The sequence below is a fragment of the Sorex araneus genome, chromosome 8 (assembly GCF_027595985.1).
Source record: "Sorex araneus isolate mSorAra2 chromosome 8, mSorAra2.pri, whole genome shotgun sequence".
Taxonomy (NCBI): Eukaryota; Metazoa; Chordata; class Mammalia; order Eulipotyphla; family Soricidae; genus Sorex; species Sorex araneus.
Genome location: NC_073309.1, coordinates 7,889,488 through 7,906,703, shown reverse-complemented (window position 1 = coordinate 7,906,703; position 17,216 = coordinate 7,889,488). Strand labels below are relative to the sequence as shown.

Below are 17,216 nucleotides of genomic sequence, written 5' to 3'. Positions count from 1 at the left end.
CACTGAGCATAGCTAGGTGTGACCCAAAAAGCCAAAAAAAGAAAAAAAAAAGAGTTTTTAAAATCATGAGGAATGGGGCTGGAGAGATAGTAGAACAGGTAAGGTGTTTGCCTTGCACACAGCTGACTTGGGTTCAATCCCAGCAACCCATCTGGCCCCTGAACCCTGCCAAAGTGATCCCTGAGTGCAGAGCCAGTAGTAAGCCCTGAGCATCGCTGGTGTGTCACTCCTGCACTCCCCAACCAAAAAAAAAAAAAAAAAGATGTGAGATCAAGTAGTGGTTTCTAGGATTTCACAGGGAGAAAGAACTGGCCTAGGGGCTGGAGCGATAGCACAGCGGGTAGGGCGTTTGCCTTGCACGCGGCCGACTCGGGTTCTAATCCCAGCATCCCATATGGTCCCCTGAGCACTGCCAGGGGTATTCCTGAGTGAAGAGCCAGGAGTAACCCCTGTGCATTGCCGGGTGTGACCCAAAAACCAAAAAAAAAAAAGAACTGGCCTCCAGAAACAGAATGATACAATTGCACATCCCCAACACTCTGACACCAAGGCAGCGCTACTTCAAGTAAGACAGAGAGATGAATGCACAATCAAAGGGAGGCACTGCAGAACCTGCGGCCCAGCGGTTCTTGTGCGGCTCTGGACTCGGTCCTGTGAGGGCGTCCAGGAGGCACAGCCCAGACCAGGAGGCGCTGCAGGAAGAAAGCCAAGGAGGAAGCCGGCCGCACAGAATGCAGTCGGGCACACAGGAGGCGATCGCCGGGAACTGGCTGCCTCAAGGCCCCCGGAAAGACATCTCCAACATGCAAAGGGGAGTGGCACAGTCCCCCACCCAGAGATGAGCCGGGTGACTCCCCGAGTTTTCAGGAATGAAGGCTGAGGTTCCGAAATCCAAAGAGCGGGGCCAGAGCAATGGTACAGCGGGTAGGGCATTTGTCTTGCACGCTGCCGACCCAGGTTCGATTCCCAGCATCCCATGTAGTCCCCCCAGCACCACCAGGAGTAATTCCTGAGTGTGGAGCCAGGAGTAACCCCTGATCATCACTGGGTGTGACCCAAAAGGAAAAAAAAAAACAGAAGGGCTAGGCGCTCGGGAAGCATGCACAGGCTCAGCCAAGGCTACCTGGAAAGAGAAAAAGAAACCCAAGGCGAGAGACTGGTTCAGCGGCTAAAAGTGTGAGTCTGCAAGTGTGAGGTCATGGTTTGATCCTGGGCCTCCCAGCATGGTCTCAGTGGCTCTGTCGGGGGGACCCCTCACACCCCAACACAGTGTGGGATCAGCAGGTGAGTGCTTGCACTGAGACTGAAGATGTGTGAGCACAGCTGCCAGATAAGCAACCCCAGGGCCACAACCAGAGAAAGTGCACAAAGAACATGAGCACTGGACAGCGCCTTGTGAGCACCACCTCGTGACAGGCACCCCAGCAACACTGGAAAGGGAAAGGAAGGAGAGAAAGGGGAAGCACGGAAGCCCGGGCGCTGACTGAGAGAGCTGGTGAACGACAACACCGCAGGACCCGGACAGTTTCCACGTAAGGGAGGAAGCATTTTCTAAAACCTGGCTTATGGGGCCAGGGAGACAGCACAAGGGCTGAAGCACGAGCTGTGCACGAGAGATCCCTGGTCCAATCCTCAGTATCACATGGTCCCCAAAGTATCAGATAACATTGGTTTGTCCTTGCCCCTCCTGAAGGGAGCTCAGGCTTATTGAGTTGCACCCACCACAGGCTCCCAGGCACACCCAATTCCATCAGGCACTCCTAATCCTTTATTGCTTTTCTCTTTCTTTAAGTCCTTTGCATAGTTGCATGCAGCTGACCCGGTTTGATTCCTCCATCCCTCTCGGAGAGCCCAGCAAGCTACCAAGAGTATCCCGCCTGCACGGCAGAGCCTGGCAAGCTACCCGTGGCATATTAGATATGCCAAAAACAGTAACAAGTCTCACAATGGAGACGTTACTGGTGCCTGCTCGAGCAAATCGATGAACAATAGGATGACAGTGCTACAGTGCAGTGCTACTAACCTTCTGTGTTTCTCTTCTTCCCCTGCTATATTGCTTTCCTCTTTCCTTTATGTCCTTTGCATAGTTCATTTTAGAGCCATGTGCTTTGTGTATAGACACAGGAAGACAGTTAATACTCTACTTTTGTAACATGGGAGTTAACTGACTCCGAATAATATTTGCTCCTGGACATCCATCATATTTACTTGACTTAAGCCTTAGTTGCCCTCACTTCCTAATGCCCCCAAAAGGAGGTTCTGGTGAGGGGCCTGGATGGACCCAGGCAAGCTGTAAGCTACTTGGCACTGAAAAGGGACAGGCTAAGTGCCATAAGAAGTTCATGGAACAAACTTTCTCATGACCCAAAAAGAAGTACCTGAATAGGGACCCTGCTGGGGTTAGGAAAGATTGATCTAGCCTGAGGACCATAGTCTGGGATATATAGCAAGATGTCCCCAGGAAGAGCCAACTTTTAAGCTAAATATATCTCTTACTGTGTGCCTACAAAATGACTAAAACTATTAGTAAGAAGTAAATTTAATATGATTATTTAAATGGATTACTAGCTAAGGAAAGGAGAAAGCAATAATCCATAGATGGAATCCCGCCCTTGAGAGGATCTAATAATCTAGAGTGCTGAACCCCCAGATGAGATTTTGTGCTCAAAGTTAATCTCCTAGGAGAACTTTCTCTGAAGGCTTTACATCTGTTTATTGTGATGATAATGTTCAGCCACACCTATGTGTACAATTTCTATATAACTTACCGCTGTGAGACTTAAATAAAGGGTCACTAATTACCAACCAGCCTGTTGCCCCACTTCTTCGTTCATCCATCGCTGTCAGCCGGCTGGGGGAATGGTTGGTTTGGTTCTTGGCCACCGAACGCACCCCTGCTTGAACTCACACCAAGTACTGCTAGAGTAGCCCCTGAGCATCACTGGATGCAGCCAGTCAACCAAGTTAAAGACTGAGAGATGGAATATAATTTACAGGTGCACAGCCTTGTCCCTTTTACTTTATTATCTGCTAAAAAACCGGAAAGGATTTAACCACCTTTGACCATGCTAGTATGCACGGCCCTCCAGCGGGCACCTCCCCAGACCCTTTTTGTTTTAGTAACAACAGATTTCTGAGTCTAGGTCAGGCCAGCTTTCAACTATAAAAGAGTACTGGGGCTAACCCGCTTTGAATCCCTGATACCACACATGGTCCCGAGCAAGCCCAGAGGCAGGAACATCCCTGAGCATGCCTGGGTGTGCTCCACCTCCAAAAGTCACTCCACTACTGGACGGGGTTCCTTATCCTGACACATAGTCTTGATTTTTTTAGTGTTTTTTGTAATATTCTCAACTTATGTTAAGTCCTTAAAAAAAAAAATGGGGCTGGAGAGATAGTACAGGGTAGGCAGCTTGCCATGCACGGCCGGCCAAGGTCCAATCCCCAGCCTCCCTACGGCCCCCTGCACACCACCAGGAGCAGCTCCTGAGTGCAGAGACAGGAGGAAGCCCGGAGTATAGCCCAGGGTGGCCCAAAACCAAAAGCCAAGGGGGCTGGAGCAATAGCACAGCGGGTAGGGCATTTGCCTTGCACACGGCCAACCCGGGTTCGATTCCCAGCATCCCATATGGTTCCCCGAGCACGCCAGGAGTAATTCCTGAGTGCATGAGCCAGGAGTAGCCCCTGTGCATCGCCGGGTGTGACCCAAAAACCAAAAAAAAAAAAAACAAAACCAAAAGCCAAAACAAACTAATCCTAATGATTATTGTTATTTTATTTTTACTCCAAGTCAAATACACATCAGAATACTTCATCTTTGGACTTATGATTTATACTTACCTATGCTTCTTCTGTTAATTTTTTTTTTTTGCTAAATTTAGGTCTCAAATTCAAAATAATAAAATTCTGGAGTCGCAGAGAGAACACCACAGGCTGAGGGCACACTTGGCATGCAGGAGGCCCGAGTTCAATCCCTGCCACCCCTGGCCTCCTTAGCCCCTCCAGGAGTTACCCTGCCCCCAAACATAATCTGGGAAGCATCTGGAGTCCCAACAGGGGAAAACAAAACCAAACCTTAAGGTCAAAAACCAAAAACCATAAAATCATTCCATCATCCTTCCTATCTAAACTCTACTCGGGTATCTCAGATGGCCAGAGAATAAACTATAATTTATTCCCTCAATGTACTTACCAAGAAAAGAAAGAAAACTCGAAATAATTAGGTATGCTTAGCATTCCCCAGATTTTTAATTAGCTCAACATTTTGTGAATTCCTCCCTGTTATCAAGTCCACCATATGTGCAAAACTAGCAAATAAACAGAAGTCCGACTTTAGTTAATTATAGACATGCCACTAATATGAATGCATCTCGGTAATTGTTTACTTTCAGGCTGAAAGAAGCGGAGTCATGTTCATTTACAAAGAGTGACATGATAACCGTTAACAAAATTAAGCCTGTAAAACAAGATTTGGCTGCTCGATTTAAATGTGCTCATCCACTAGTGACAGTAACATCTGATCTCGAGGCTCCAGGAGAGGCCCTGCAGGCCTGACGTCGCTCCCCGCCTCCACATCTCCAGGGTCCGGACACAGGAAATCTACCCCTGAAGAGGGACATCCCTGTTTCTCCCCTGTGACATCCTGCTGTGGTGCAGACAAATTGAAGCCAGCGCTCAGCCTGTGCCCTTCCCCCAGAGGTGGTTACGGGAGTAAGTGAACCACAGCCATGCCAGCCTTCCACATGGGCACCTTAAACCCTGCCCAGGGCACCACAGGGCTTCCAGAGACGTGTGGGAAGGGGCTCGGTGCAGTCAGACAGCCCTGACTAACTGCTGATGTCACAGGATCAGTCTTGTGGGCTTAGGATTCTTGGGCAGGCTGCCCCTGACCCACACACCTGTCTGCAGGTACCAGGAGATCATACCTGGATTTCCAGAACTCCCAAGTCAAGAAGACGATTTTGTAAAATAGATTATTTGACCCAAGATCAGAGGGGAAATGGGGGCCTGAGTGACAGCTGAGCAAGTAGGTCACTTGCCTTGCATGCAGTCGACCCAGGTTCGACTCCCAGTACTCCTTACAGTCCCCTAAGCCCACTAGGAACAAATCCTGAGTGAAGAGCCAGGAAAAAGGATTGACCATCTCTGACTGTGGGCCCCCCAAAAAAAGAATCGGAAGGAGAAAAGCAAATATCTAAAGTGATGGGAGGGGCTGGAGTGATAGCACAGCGGGTAGGGCGTTTGCCTTGCACGCGGCCGACCCGGGTTCGATCCCCGGCATCCCATATGGTCCCTCAAGCGCTGCCAGGAGTAATTCCTGAGTGCAAAGCCAGGAGTAACCCCTGTGCATTGCTGGGTGTGACCCAAAAAGCAAAAAATAAATAAATAAATAAATAAATAAATAAATAAATAAAGTGATGGGAATGAATTTCATGGGGGCTAATGTTTTTTTTTTCCAGGTTTGATGCTTGTTTTGAGGGGTGTAAGGGATCAAATCCATGGCTGTCGCGCAAGGCACAGGCTCTGCCACAAATCTGTTCTGTCGCTGTTTGGGGGCCAGTGCTAGGGGCTGGGGACACGGCTCACAGTAAGAGCACTTGCCTTGCATGTGTGAGTCCCTAAATTCAATCCCTGGCAACATTAAAAAAAAATAGAAGAAAGAAAAAGATTATGTAGGAGGAAAATGACACAAACTGATCCTGAGCAGCAAATTACTAAAAACAATGCCTGGCAATTATGCAAAGTGGTTCTAAACTGCTTTACTTTATGATTATGTTATTATTATTTATATGCGCGCGCACACACACACACGCCTTTCCTATCAGGACAGAGTGTATTAGACCCACTATCATAGCAAAACTTTCAATTAACTTGGAAACTAAGCCTGCATGCTGGGTGCAAGGTCTGCATTTCCCACACGGAAACGGGCCTGTTGTCTGCGAGATTATCTAGGGGATATTATCGTAGCCTATAACAATGTCTCTTGCCTTGTACACGGCCAGCCGGGATCAATCCCTGGAATCCCATCTAATCCCCTGAGCACCACCAGGACTGATTCCTGAGTGCAGAACAAAGAGTGACTCCTGAACACAGCTGGGTGTGACCCAAAATTTTTAAAAAAAAAAGAAAAGAAAGGGGCTGGAGTGATAGTGCAGTGGGTAGGACATTTGCCTTGCAAACAGCCAACCCAGGTTCAATTCCCAGCATCCCATATTGTCCCCTGAGCATCGCAAGGAGTAATTTCTGAGTGCAGAGCCAAGAATAACCCTTGTGCATTGCTAGGTAGGACCCAAAAAGCAAAAAAAATAAAAAAGGAAAAGAAATAGAAAATCTCTAACACAATAACTCTACTGATAAAGAGGTCCTAAATTACTTTTGCAGAAAAATGACAAGTATGTGAGAAAGTGGTTATCTTCTACCTCAAACTATACACTAAGTTATCTTAACAATTTTGTGGGCTTTTCTTCTTTGACTTATCTGTGGCGTTTTTTACTTTGACCCGCTAGTCCTTCTGAAATCTTTTTTTTTTTTTTTTGGCTTTTTTGGGGTCACACCTGGCAATGTACAGGGGCCACTCCTGGCTCTGCACTCAGGAATTACCCCTGGCAGTGCTCCGGGGACCATAGGGGATGCTGGGAATCGAACCCCAGTCGGCCGAGTGCAAGGCAAACACCCTACCCGCTGTGCTATTGCTCCAGCCCCAGTCCTTCTGAAATCTGACTTCCTAGCAACCTCTTTGCTAGAGAACTCTTTTTGGTTTGTTTTTGGTGTCACAGCCTGAGGTGTTCGGGGTTGGGGGCCACTCCCTGGTGATGCTCAGGTAGGACACGCAGCTGGGGACCCCTGGAAGGCCTCCAGCATGCACTCAGCCCACGCACACTCGCAAGAGAACTGTTCTCTTCCCTGACTTCACCCCACGAAGGGAAAGGAGAAAACCTCTGAACCAAGTCTGGGAGCCACATCAGGAACATTCCGGCCACATTAACAGGGCCGTGGCCCGGCGTCGCTGGGCACACGGGCCCCTGAACACTCCTTCCAGGGAAGAGCTGGACCTGTCCGCAGCCCCGCCACTCACCTTGACAGAGTTGTCCTGGCTGGAGGTTGCCAGGATGTGCTCGCTGTCTGGGTGCCAGTCCAGGCCGTGGATCTTGGAGAGGTGGGCGGCGAGGTACTCGACGGCCGTGCTTGGTTTCTGCGACAGATGCTGGGTTAGAGCGCAAAGCCCGAGTCTGCCACCCACAGCGGCCCGTCAGGTGCTAGGAAGGCACATAATCATTCCCTGAAGCCATCTCCGTCCCCAACGTCCCCAGGTCTGCTTGGCAGCACACAGAGCAACAGTGCCCTCGAGGTACGTGGCCCAGGAGAGCGGACTCGCACAGCCCGCACCCGGGGCCCGGCTTGGCCAAGGCGGGCGAGAGACAGGGGCGTCGTCTTTCCCGGCAGCCACTCTCCCTTGTGGCAGCCCCGGCAGGAGCCTGGCCAGGAGTCCTCTGCCTGTGTTCCCACACGGCAGGGACCATGGGACGACAGAGCTCACGGCGAAACCCCCAAATCGTTCATGTCGTCAATGGCTTTGACAGCTGTCCACAGCCAATATGTTTGCAGGACAAATTAACCAAACATTTCAATAGTTCTTCAAAAACTTTTTTTTTTTTTGGTTTTGGTCTCGGTTTCTTTGGGCCACACTGTGCTCAGGGCTTAACCTGGCTCTGCGTTCAGGAGTCACTCCTGGTGGTGCTTGGGGACCGTTTCATCAAGGATGGGGTCACTTCCAGATGAGACGGAAGACCAGAAGGTCCGGCCGTCTGGAGGCGCCGGTTCCCCAGGCCGCTCAAGGTGAGGACTGCCACGACACCTCCCGTCCATCGTAAGCCGGGAGAAGACAAGGTCACTCACCCGCTTGTCCCAAATGCGCACGTCGCCGTCATGACTGGTGGCCAGACAATTGGCATTTTTTTTATTCCATTTCACCTGGGAGGCGCCCGCTGCAGAGAGAAAGCAGGGGAAGGAGCTGCCGGGTGCGGGGCGGCCCTTGGGGTGTCGAATCCTGAGCTCGGTAGAGGACTGAAGGTGACACAGAACCAGCACCCAGAACGTGAAGAGCCACCGAGGAAATCATCTCACTCGCGGGGAAGGTCGGCCAGCCACCCCCCGGCAGCCAGTGAGGAAACGCGGCTTCAGACTGAGCAGGTCGGCGTGGCGCCGTGGGCTGGGCCGGCCTTGTGACACGACCCGGGCCTCTGGCATCGCCACGGACCACGCTGGCGCGCCCTGGGAGGGGCAGGCTCGGTAGGCCAGAGCCAGGACCGAAGCCCAGCGCTGCCCAGCACTGAGCTCAGAGGGCAGGGACGGAGAATACTTCCCCGCACTGCCACAAGGAGGGGACAGCAATGACAACTGGGTGGGAGGGGGCACCCAGGGCGGGCACGTGGAGAGCCGGGACCCGACCACACTTTGCGGTGACCCTTCAAACTAATTCAGCCAGAGCCGGGGACACGGCCCAGCAGCCAGGGCGCTGGCCTCGGGACTCCACCGGCCGTGACGGGGCATGGGCTGTCCCGGGAGGGAAAGGGCACAAGGGACAGGGTGGAGGTGAGCAGGGAGGCGCACTGGCTTACCCACGGCAGACAGGGCGACAGAAGGTTTCCTGGTGTCTCTGCAACAACACGGCCGGAAGTCAAAGGCGCTCCTGCAGCACCTGCCCCCACACTGCCTCCAATTTCCACGGGGAAGGACGGGAAAGGAGGACCCGAGACTGCTAAGGACCTTGCCTCGAACAGGACTGACCCTAATTTCACCCCCAGAACAACGTGGTCGCCGGACCTGAGCCCTAAGCACAGAGCCAGGAAAGGCCCCCTGCACTGCTGGGTGTGACCCACGATCCAAAACAGACGCAGCCGCATTAAGAGACGCATGCCTCCACCAGGGCCCAAGCCACGTCGGACCTTCATGTGAGAGTACTGTGTTCATAGAGACACATGGCCCAGTGTCACCCTGATGGAGAGCCCAAAGACTCCCTGTGGGTGCAGGGAGTGAGCTCCCAGTGCTGAGCGCATGCAGGAGGCACGGGTTTCATCCCCAGTACCTCATGGTAGCCCCCCCACCCTGAGCACTGAGCAAGGAGCAGTCCCTTTGCAATCCTGACTGTGCCCACCTTCAATCCCCTAAAAAAAGTCCCTCTGGTGTCGTTTCTCTGAGGGGCAAGGAGGTGACAGCCCGGGGAAAGTAATTCTGCAGGAACTTCCCAGCAGCATTTCCAAACTGCCCTGGATGTTTCACGGCAGTCGGGACGGGGACGTGACCTGGGTGCCCACAGCTGATGGCCGAGGTCAGTACTAGAAGCAGCCCTCAGGGGAAACCCTCCAGGGAGAAGTCAGCCCGAGGGAGAGGGACAGACAGAACGACTCTCTCTGATGGGGACACAGGGAAACATAGGGAGGGGAGAACAAGTGGGCAAAGGCAACGGAACCCAAGAACTGGGGGACGTGCCCCCCTCTGTGCTCTGAGAAGAGGACCCCCCCCCACTGCCCTTTCACAGGAAGGAAACAGGACACGGGGAAGGGATGGGGCATGCGGGGAAACGGGGCCCTGCAATCTCCCGAGCAGCTGACGTCCCCAGCCAACAAGGCCCCCTTCCCCACGGCCCACGGCCGCCCTCGCTGCTGACGCCCGGTCAGTTGCACCTTCAGCCAGTGACCGACGGTGGACAGCAGCGGTGCTGCAGTGCAACCCGTCGAGGGGACACCAGGGGCCCAGCTGAGAGGAAGTGCCATGGCTCCGAGTGAGCGGCAGGACCTGCCCGAGCCCCTCACTCACCCCCCACCAGCACTTCTTTCCTCCTCCCAGGGTCTGGATGCAGGGAAACCAAGCTAATGCTCTGGGGGAGGAGGAGCTTGGGCCATACCCACTGGTACTTGGGGCTACTCCTGACTCTGTGCTCAGGGGTCAATCCCAGTGGTGCTCGGGGCCAACCCCAGTGGCCTCAGGGCTACTCTGCTCTACTCAAGGGACCGTGTAAGACCGGGATCAAACCAGAGTCGGTCACTTGCAAGGCAAGTGCCTTCACCCCGGTACTGTCTCTCCAGCCCCCGACTAAGACGTCTGAGCTCTAAGAGGAGGGTCCCAGATGCCTCCCTCCCACCAAGGGGTGACGCCGCTTAACTGTTCTTACTTGATATCCCAAATGTAGATGTAGGTGTCCACGGAGCTGGTGACCAGGAGATCGGGCTCAAACACTGCCCAGTCCAAGTCGCTTGGGAACACAAGAGCACACAGAAATGAAGAGGGAGAGTCCAGGCTCCAGCTCCAGAGCCCACAACAATTTCATCTCTAGTGACCTCAGAAAGTTCCCCCCGGAGGGTGGGAATCTGTCGAGCCCAGAGAAGGGTCAGGCCCTTCCCCAAATCATCGCTAGCTCTACAGTCACTTGACCCCCCCAAAAAAAATAGCTCTGTCTGTCTGTCTGTCTCTCTGTCTGTCTCTCTGCCTGTCTCTCTGCCTGTCTCTCTGTCTCTCTCTGTAAGCAAAGCAAAGGGAAAATACATGGAGTGTGACCTTGGAGCATGTCCACCTCCCGTTTCCTACCTCACCCCTCAGCAGGGGCCTGGTCGTATCACGGTGTGGCCCCCAGATGTCCCACCATTACTCCCCACCCAAACAGTGAGGCCCAGGGGTCTGCCTCCCCTCACGGCCCAGGACAGCTTGTCCCGCCCTGCTGCTGCTTCCCAGGGCCGAATTGGGGACCCGGAGAGAGGGTGAATGAAGGAGCACTCTATTCGCCATGAGGGGGTCCCCGCAGAGACGAGTTCTTGGGGTGCGGGAACTTAAGCGGCCAGACGGTGCCACAGAATCATCCCGGTGTCTCGGTGCCCCGGAAGCTGAGGGTCTGCGACACGCTTCCCATCCCTCCTTCCAGACAAGACTTGCCCCTGCCTGCTTCCTCCCACCTGCTGGGGACACTGGGGACCTAGCAGCCCGCAGTCGGCCGAGGCGAAAGCGGGGAGGTGGAGGCGTCTTCATCTCGCCCCGAGGGCATGTGGCCAAGTGAGCCGGGCCCGGCGTACCTGATGACGCGAGTGTGGCCCTGGAGGCTGGTGCCCACCTCCCCGCTGCCGTCCTTCCACTTATACAGGTCCACCCGCTGGTTACTCTGGAGAGACACAAAGGGCGAGAAAGGGGCGGGTGGGACAGCAGGACAGAAGCTCTCCGGCCCCTCCTGTCGCCTGCAGGCTGGAGGGGGAAGCGGCGTAGAAACCAACAGCGAAGACCCTGCAGGGCGCCCGTCTTTCAGAAGCCACCACAGGCCTGTCCCGTGCCCCTCAGCTGGGACAGGGACCCTGAGGTTCGACGTACACAGGCAGTGCCGGCTTCCAGCAGCACTGGGTGGCCCGCGAGTGTGGCCCGTGACCTCAGCCGGAGCTCACCCACCCTCTCGCAAAGGCCCGGAGCCACCTGCCATGCAGAGGCCGGAGGAAGAAACAGAACCCCCAGCAAAAGGTGGGCCGGGAAGGCAAAATTACACAAGAATCCTTGAAACCAGCCTGACTCAACACCTAAGAGGCTGAGGAGGAAAGACACAGGAGAAACGGGCCAGAAGAAACCATCGCTATCATAGGAGAAAGAAGAAAAACAAGCTCCAGCAAACCTATGTTTCACTTACAGAGGACAATGAATGGCTCTCAAAATTGTGAGTTAAGGAAACTGTAAGTAAATCAAGATTACTAACAGACAGGGTCATTCCAGCCTAGTTTCCCTTAAAGATGACTAGCAAGCAGAGGCTCCCTGAATAGCAAGAGTTTATAAAACAGTGAAAGTGAATAAAGAAAACTAATAGACAGGAACCCTTCAATAACCTCTGAACTGAAGCTTAGACAAGAGGCTCCTTCCTGTATTTTAGCCCGGACAGAGAGATATACAAAATTCTGGGAGTTTCACCCATAAACGTCTATATCCAGCTCTGCACAGGTACAGTTCCCGTGCAAAGGGTAGGATTCCAACCACCTTCCACAGTGGGGACAGGAGCGGACAGGAAACCGCCCTCGTCGCCCAGCCGCTCCCCGCCAGAAGGCTGCCTTTCCTACCCCCTGGCGCCCAGGGCACTGGGGCCTGCCTGAACACCAGAGAGGGCTGAGACTAACACAGCCCGGTGGGCTGGAGCACAGTCCTTGCGTGCCGGAGGCCTGGGTGCCGTCCCTGGTACCACATGATCTCCTAAGTACTGCGCGGGCTGAGCAACCCCCAAGCCAGGACGCCCCCAGCATGGCCGAGTGTGACCCAAAACACAGAGACACAAGCAGAGTCAACAGGTACCTAGACAGGGGCTCGGCGTCATTAGCTCTTCAGGAATCGCAAAGCCAGAGCCACAGTGAGGTTCCACCTAAGTTGGATCTAATAAAAAAAATAGTAAAAGGGGCTAGAGCAATAGCACAGCCAGGTAGGGCGTTTGCCTTGCACGCGGCTGACCCGGATTCAATTCCCAGCATCCCATATGGTCCCCTGAGCACCGCCAGAAGTAATTCCTGAATGCAGAGCCAGGAGTAACCCCTGAGCATTGCCGGGTGTGACCCAAAAAGCAAAACAAACAAAAAAAATTAAGAAAATAATAAAAACGAAACCTGGGAAAGAGTCGGTGCCACCGAGCAAGTGCAGAAATCAGACCTTCACACGCTGCCAATGAGCCACAGCCACCATGGGCCAGTTTACGGGACCGTTCCCCTCAGGCAGCGAGGCTCCTGTGGGGGCCAGAGAGGGCTGGGGCCTGGAGCACAAGCTCTGCAGGCAGGAACCCTGCTCCACGCCCCAGCACTGCAGGGGCCCCCATGCAACGCCCAAGGGCTGCCGACTGCAACTGGAAGCAGCTCAAACCCACGTACTGGAGAAACGGCCAGTGCTCAGGGCACCTGCCTTGCAAGCGGACGGTCATGAGTTCAACTCCCCCTCAACCCACCAGCGCCGAGTGATGGGGCAGCTCTGCCCAAGTGCCCCCAAACACAAACAAGGCGCCGTAATGTGTCAGCGGTGCCAAATCCTGGGCCTGGGATCAAGGGCTCAGGACAAAGGGGGCCTCCAGAAATGAGCCAGCAAAAAATCCTCCGCCCTAATGCGCAGGACAGCGGGGGAGAAGGGAGAAGCCGCCGCTGTCTCCCTCCTCTCTCAGAGCGCTCGGCGCCCCCAACCACTCAGCTCAGACATCAGTGTCTGAAGTCAGATTCGATTTTAAACATCACTGGGGAGAGCCACGTTCGGATCCTTCGAAAGCGGACAGCCTGCCCGATTTTGTCCCAGAGAAGGGCCTTTCAAAACTGCTCTTCGTGGGGGCACCACACGGGGTCCCCTGAGCCCTGCCAGGAGTGATGCCAGAGCGCAGAGCCAGGAGGAAGCCCCGAGCAGTCGGGTGTAAGGCCCCCAAAACCCTGATGCTAGAAGGTTCCCTCCAGTCCTCTCCTCCTGCTTGGGGCGAGAAGAGCCGTCAGCATAGGAGTCTGCGTGTTCTCGGAGAACGGAAGGCTGGTCTGGAGACTAAAGGCAATGTAGCCCAGTCACAACCCCCTTGGAAACCTACCAACACCTTTCTCTTGGGAAAATCCACACCTGAATAGAAGTTCAGAAGTTTAGGGGCCGGAGCGATAGCACAGCGGGGAGGGCGTTTTTGCCTTGCACGCGGCCGACCCAGTTTCGATCCCTGGCATCCCATATGGTCCCCCAAGCACCGCCAGGAGTAATTCCTGAGTGCAAAGCCAGGAGTAACCCCTGAGCATCGCTGGGTGTGACCCAAAAAGAAAAAAAAAAAGTTCAGAAGTTTAGGGCCTGGAAGGTCAAATCACCTTTCCCACAGGCATGAGGTCGCGAGTTCAAACCCTAGTACTGCCACATGCACTGAGGCGAATATGACAACTCCACGGGTCTGAGATCCCTGAAAAAGGCAAAATATAATTTCTGGGGCCAACAAGATGGCTCAAGAGGCTAAAGCATAAATTTCAATCCCCTAGGGGGCCGGAGCAATAATACAGCAGGGAGGGCGTTTGCCTTGCACATAGCCAACCAGGCTCAATCCCCAGTATCCCATGGTCCCCCAAGCACCACCAGGAGTAACTCCTGGTCGCAGAGCCAGGAGTAAGCCCTGACCATCCCGGGTGTGGCCCAAAAATTGGAAAAAAAAACAACTTCAACCCCTTGCACTGCATGGTATCGCCCCAAAACTGAAAAAAATTTTAAAAAAAGAACATTTCTGGAGGTTGACCAATCTACTTCCCCTCAAGAGAGTACTGTGCTTTGAGCAGGAGAGAGGTGGTAGTCAGCAGTAGAATTCTTGCCTTGCATGCAGAAGACCCTGAGTTCAATCCCCAGGCCCTGAGCACTGCCCAGTGTGGCCCAAAGGGCACCTCCCACATAAGTTTTTAATTCAAATAAATAAATGAATGAAAGCATCTCTGGACCCTCTGAATCTCAGGCAAAGACCGACCACAGAGCAGCTGGGCTATCCCTCCTCGGGCCTGACCATCCAGCCTCAATGGCCAGTCTCCTGCTTTGCCTTGGACGGCTCCCATCACTTCCTTTTCAGAATCTGCAGCCACTCCTTCGAAACAGACGGTGTGACATGGATGAGACCCGCAAGCCTCCTCACACGTATACACACGTGTATTTTGCTCATCTGTCTACTTTGGGCTTAGGGTCACACTCGGACAGTGCTGGGGGGCTGTCCCTGGCTCCACGTTCAGGGGAACCAAGCCTGAGCCTCCTGCGTGCAAGGCAGAGGGGCGTGCACACAGCCCCCTGCGCTATCGTGCCAGTCCCACATCTATTATTAGTTTTGTTTGGGGCCACACTCGGCAGTACTCAGGGTTTACTCCTGGTTCCGTGCTTAGGAACCTGGTTCCGTGCTTAGTCCTGGTGGTACTCTGGGTACTGTGGGTGGTGCCAGGCATCAAGCAGGGGCTGGCTGTAAGCCAAGGCAAGTGCTCTACCCCCCTGTACGATCTCTCTGGCCTATTGTTTTTATCTGTCGCTTGCCTCTTTTCCACGTGAGAAATGAGTGCTCTGCTCTTCTTGGCGTAAGACATTATCTGTCAGCCCAACCACATGTCAAACATGAAACGCTTTTCCCTCTGTTCCACTTGATGCATCGTGAGCCATAAGAGCATTATTACTCGGGGTTTAGCATACACCCACCACCAAACCACCGGCCCCCCCCCCCCCCCCGTCCCCACTTCCCGAGCTCCTTAAATAAACTCACAGAAGCTGCAAAGTAGTGTGCAAAGCTGTCATGCGGATTCCACTGCACGGCGCCAATGTCCCACTTGCTCTGGCGAGAGATCTTCCGGTGACCTTCAAAAGGGGCATCGAGATTAACGATGTAGAGGAATCTGCGGCTAGGAAAACAAGATTACAAGGCGATAACAGCATTAGCGCTGGACAGGAGGGCAGTTAGCAAACGCCGCTCCCAAACTCCCCAGGAATACATCACACTGATGGGCCCTGCAAGTGCACCAGGGCAGCAGGCCTGCCCCGAGAGCGCCCCCTGCAGGGCAGTCTTCCCTACCACACCCTGGGAGGCTCACTCCTTCCCAGCAGGTGCAGCTCAGCCTGGCCCTGGCCACCTTTGCCCATCTGAACCCTTGGCCTCTGAGAGGACCAGGACCATCCTCTACACGGAGGTCTACAACGCCCGCAGCCCTGATTTGGAGCACAACTCGCATTCACAACTCCCCTGGAAAGGGCTGGGGACTGCAGTGTGGGCCAGTCTTCAGCACGTCGGGGGCCTGGGGACACTGGTCTCAGTGGTTCTGGAAGCCACCAAGGCTACATCCAGCTGTGCCAGGAGGCCACTCAGTGCAGGGGACTCAAACCCGGGGCCCTAGTGTGCCAGGCCGCGCTACAGCCCTTTCTGTTCTTTTCAGCCTTTGGACACCTTTTATGCCACACATGCTAGGCATGGCGCATTGGATTCATTTAAATGTGCGAAATTAAGGATATGATTTATCCCTTCATCAAATACTGTGTAGTCGCAAACTTATTTGAGACTCCTGCCCCCTTTTCAGAAAGAAAATCACTCACTAACCCCCTAGAAAGGTTGCTGTCTGTAAGGAAATAAACATGAAGCGCCCGGCCTCTAATTGCACCCGGGCTGCTGCTTCCCCTACACACAAACTCTGGTTTGGTCCAGGGGCCCGGGGGGCAGTACTGCCCCCTTGGGGAAACTCTACAGACAATCTCAGATTTCCCAGCAAGCCAACTGAGGGGAACAAAATTAAATCTAACAGGAGATGAAATTAACCTCAAAATAGTAACAGTAATTAAAACAACATAGTGTCAGTGATATTCAGGGGCCCATCAGAATCAGGATCTGAGAGCAAGGACATCCTGAGTTCACCCATTTGACTTTTGGGTCTTTTTTGTTTTGGGAGGGGTCACATCCAGTGACGCTCAGGGGTTACTCCTGTTCTGCACCTAGGAATCAGTCCTGGCAGTGCTCGAGGGACCATATGGGACGCCGGAGCTCAAATCCAGGTTTGCCACGTGCAGGGCAAGTGCCCTCCCCGCTGTACTATCGGTCCAACCCTTGACTCCTGTTTAAAGCGGAAAATCCCAGGTGTTGAACCGACATCTCAGCAGCCACCAGCTGTCAGTTCTCGGCTGTCAGGGGCTCTGAGTGCAGACACCCCTGAAGACCCTGGGCTCCACAATGAAGACTCAGCTGACGCCTCTGTCCTTCCACGGAAGACACAGGACGGGAGGCTCAGAGGAGGGGACACTGGTGAAGGGACTGATGCTGGAACAATGTATGCCTGAAACTCAATCCTAAATACTTTTTGTAAGTTTGCAATTCACAGTGATTCAATTAAAAAATAAAAAAAACTACAGGGGCTGGAGCAATAGCACAGCGGGTAGGGCATTTGCCTTGCACACAGCCAACCCAGGTTCGAATCCCAGCATCCCATGTGGTCCCCTGAGCACGCCTGGGGTGATCCCTGAGTGCAGAGCCAGGAGTAACCCCTGTGCATCGCTGGGTATGACCCAAAAAGAAAAAAAAAAAACTACAATAAAATAAGGAAGTAGGAATCCAGTGTAACATGAAGAGGAAGAGGCTCTGACCACCACATTCTATTGTATTTGTGCAATGTCAGGGTTATTGATAAACTCAGGGGTGAGTCTTAATTGCCAGGACCATAAACATTTTGCGTGAGAAAGCACTAAGAAACTCCAACTCAGTTTCATCG

At 53.5% G+C, this 17,216-nt stretch overlaps 1 protein-coding gene across 3 annotated transcripts in view; it reads right to left on the bottom strand.

The window, feature by feature from the left end:
• WDR59 (WD repeat domain 59) overlaps positions 1 to 17,216 on the bottom strand; it is a 59,944-nt gene that overhangs the window by 33,797 nt on the left and 8,931 nt on the right. For all 3 annotated transcript variants that reach the window (XM_055145955.1, XM_012932645.2, XM_055145956.1), the window contains exons 3-8: positions 15,233 to 15,368; positions 11,064 to 11,149; positions 10,172 to 10,252; positions 8,619 to 8,656; positions 7,897 to 7,985; positions 7,076 to 7,192 (exon numbers count right to left, since the gene is read on the bottom strand). In XM_055145955.1, coding sequence (XP_055001930.1) covers positions 7,076 to 7,192; positions 7,897 to 7,985; positions 8,619 to 8,656; positions 10,172 to 10,252; positions 11,064 to 11,149; positions 15,233 to 15,368 — 547 coding nt within the window. The remainder of the gene's footprint in view (positions 1 to 7,075; positions 7,193 to 7,896; positions 7,986 to 8,618; positions 8,657 to 10,171; positions 10,253 to 11,063; positions 11,150 to 15,232; positions 15,369 to 17,216) is intronic.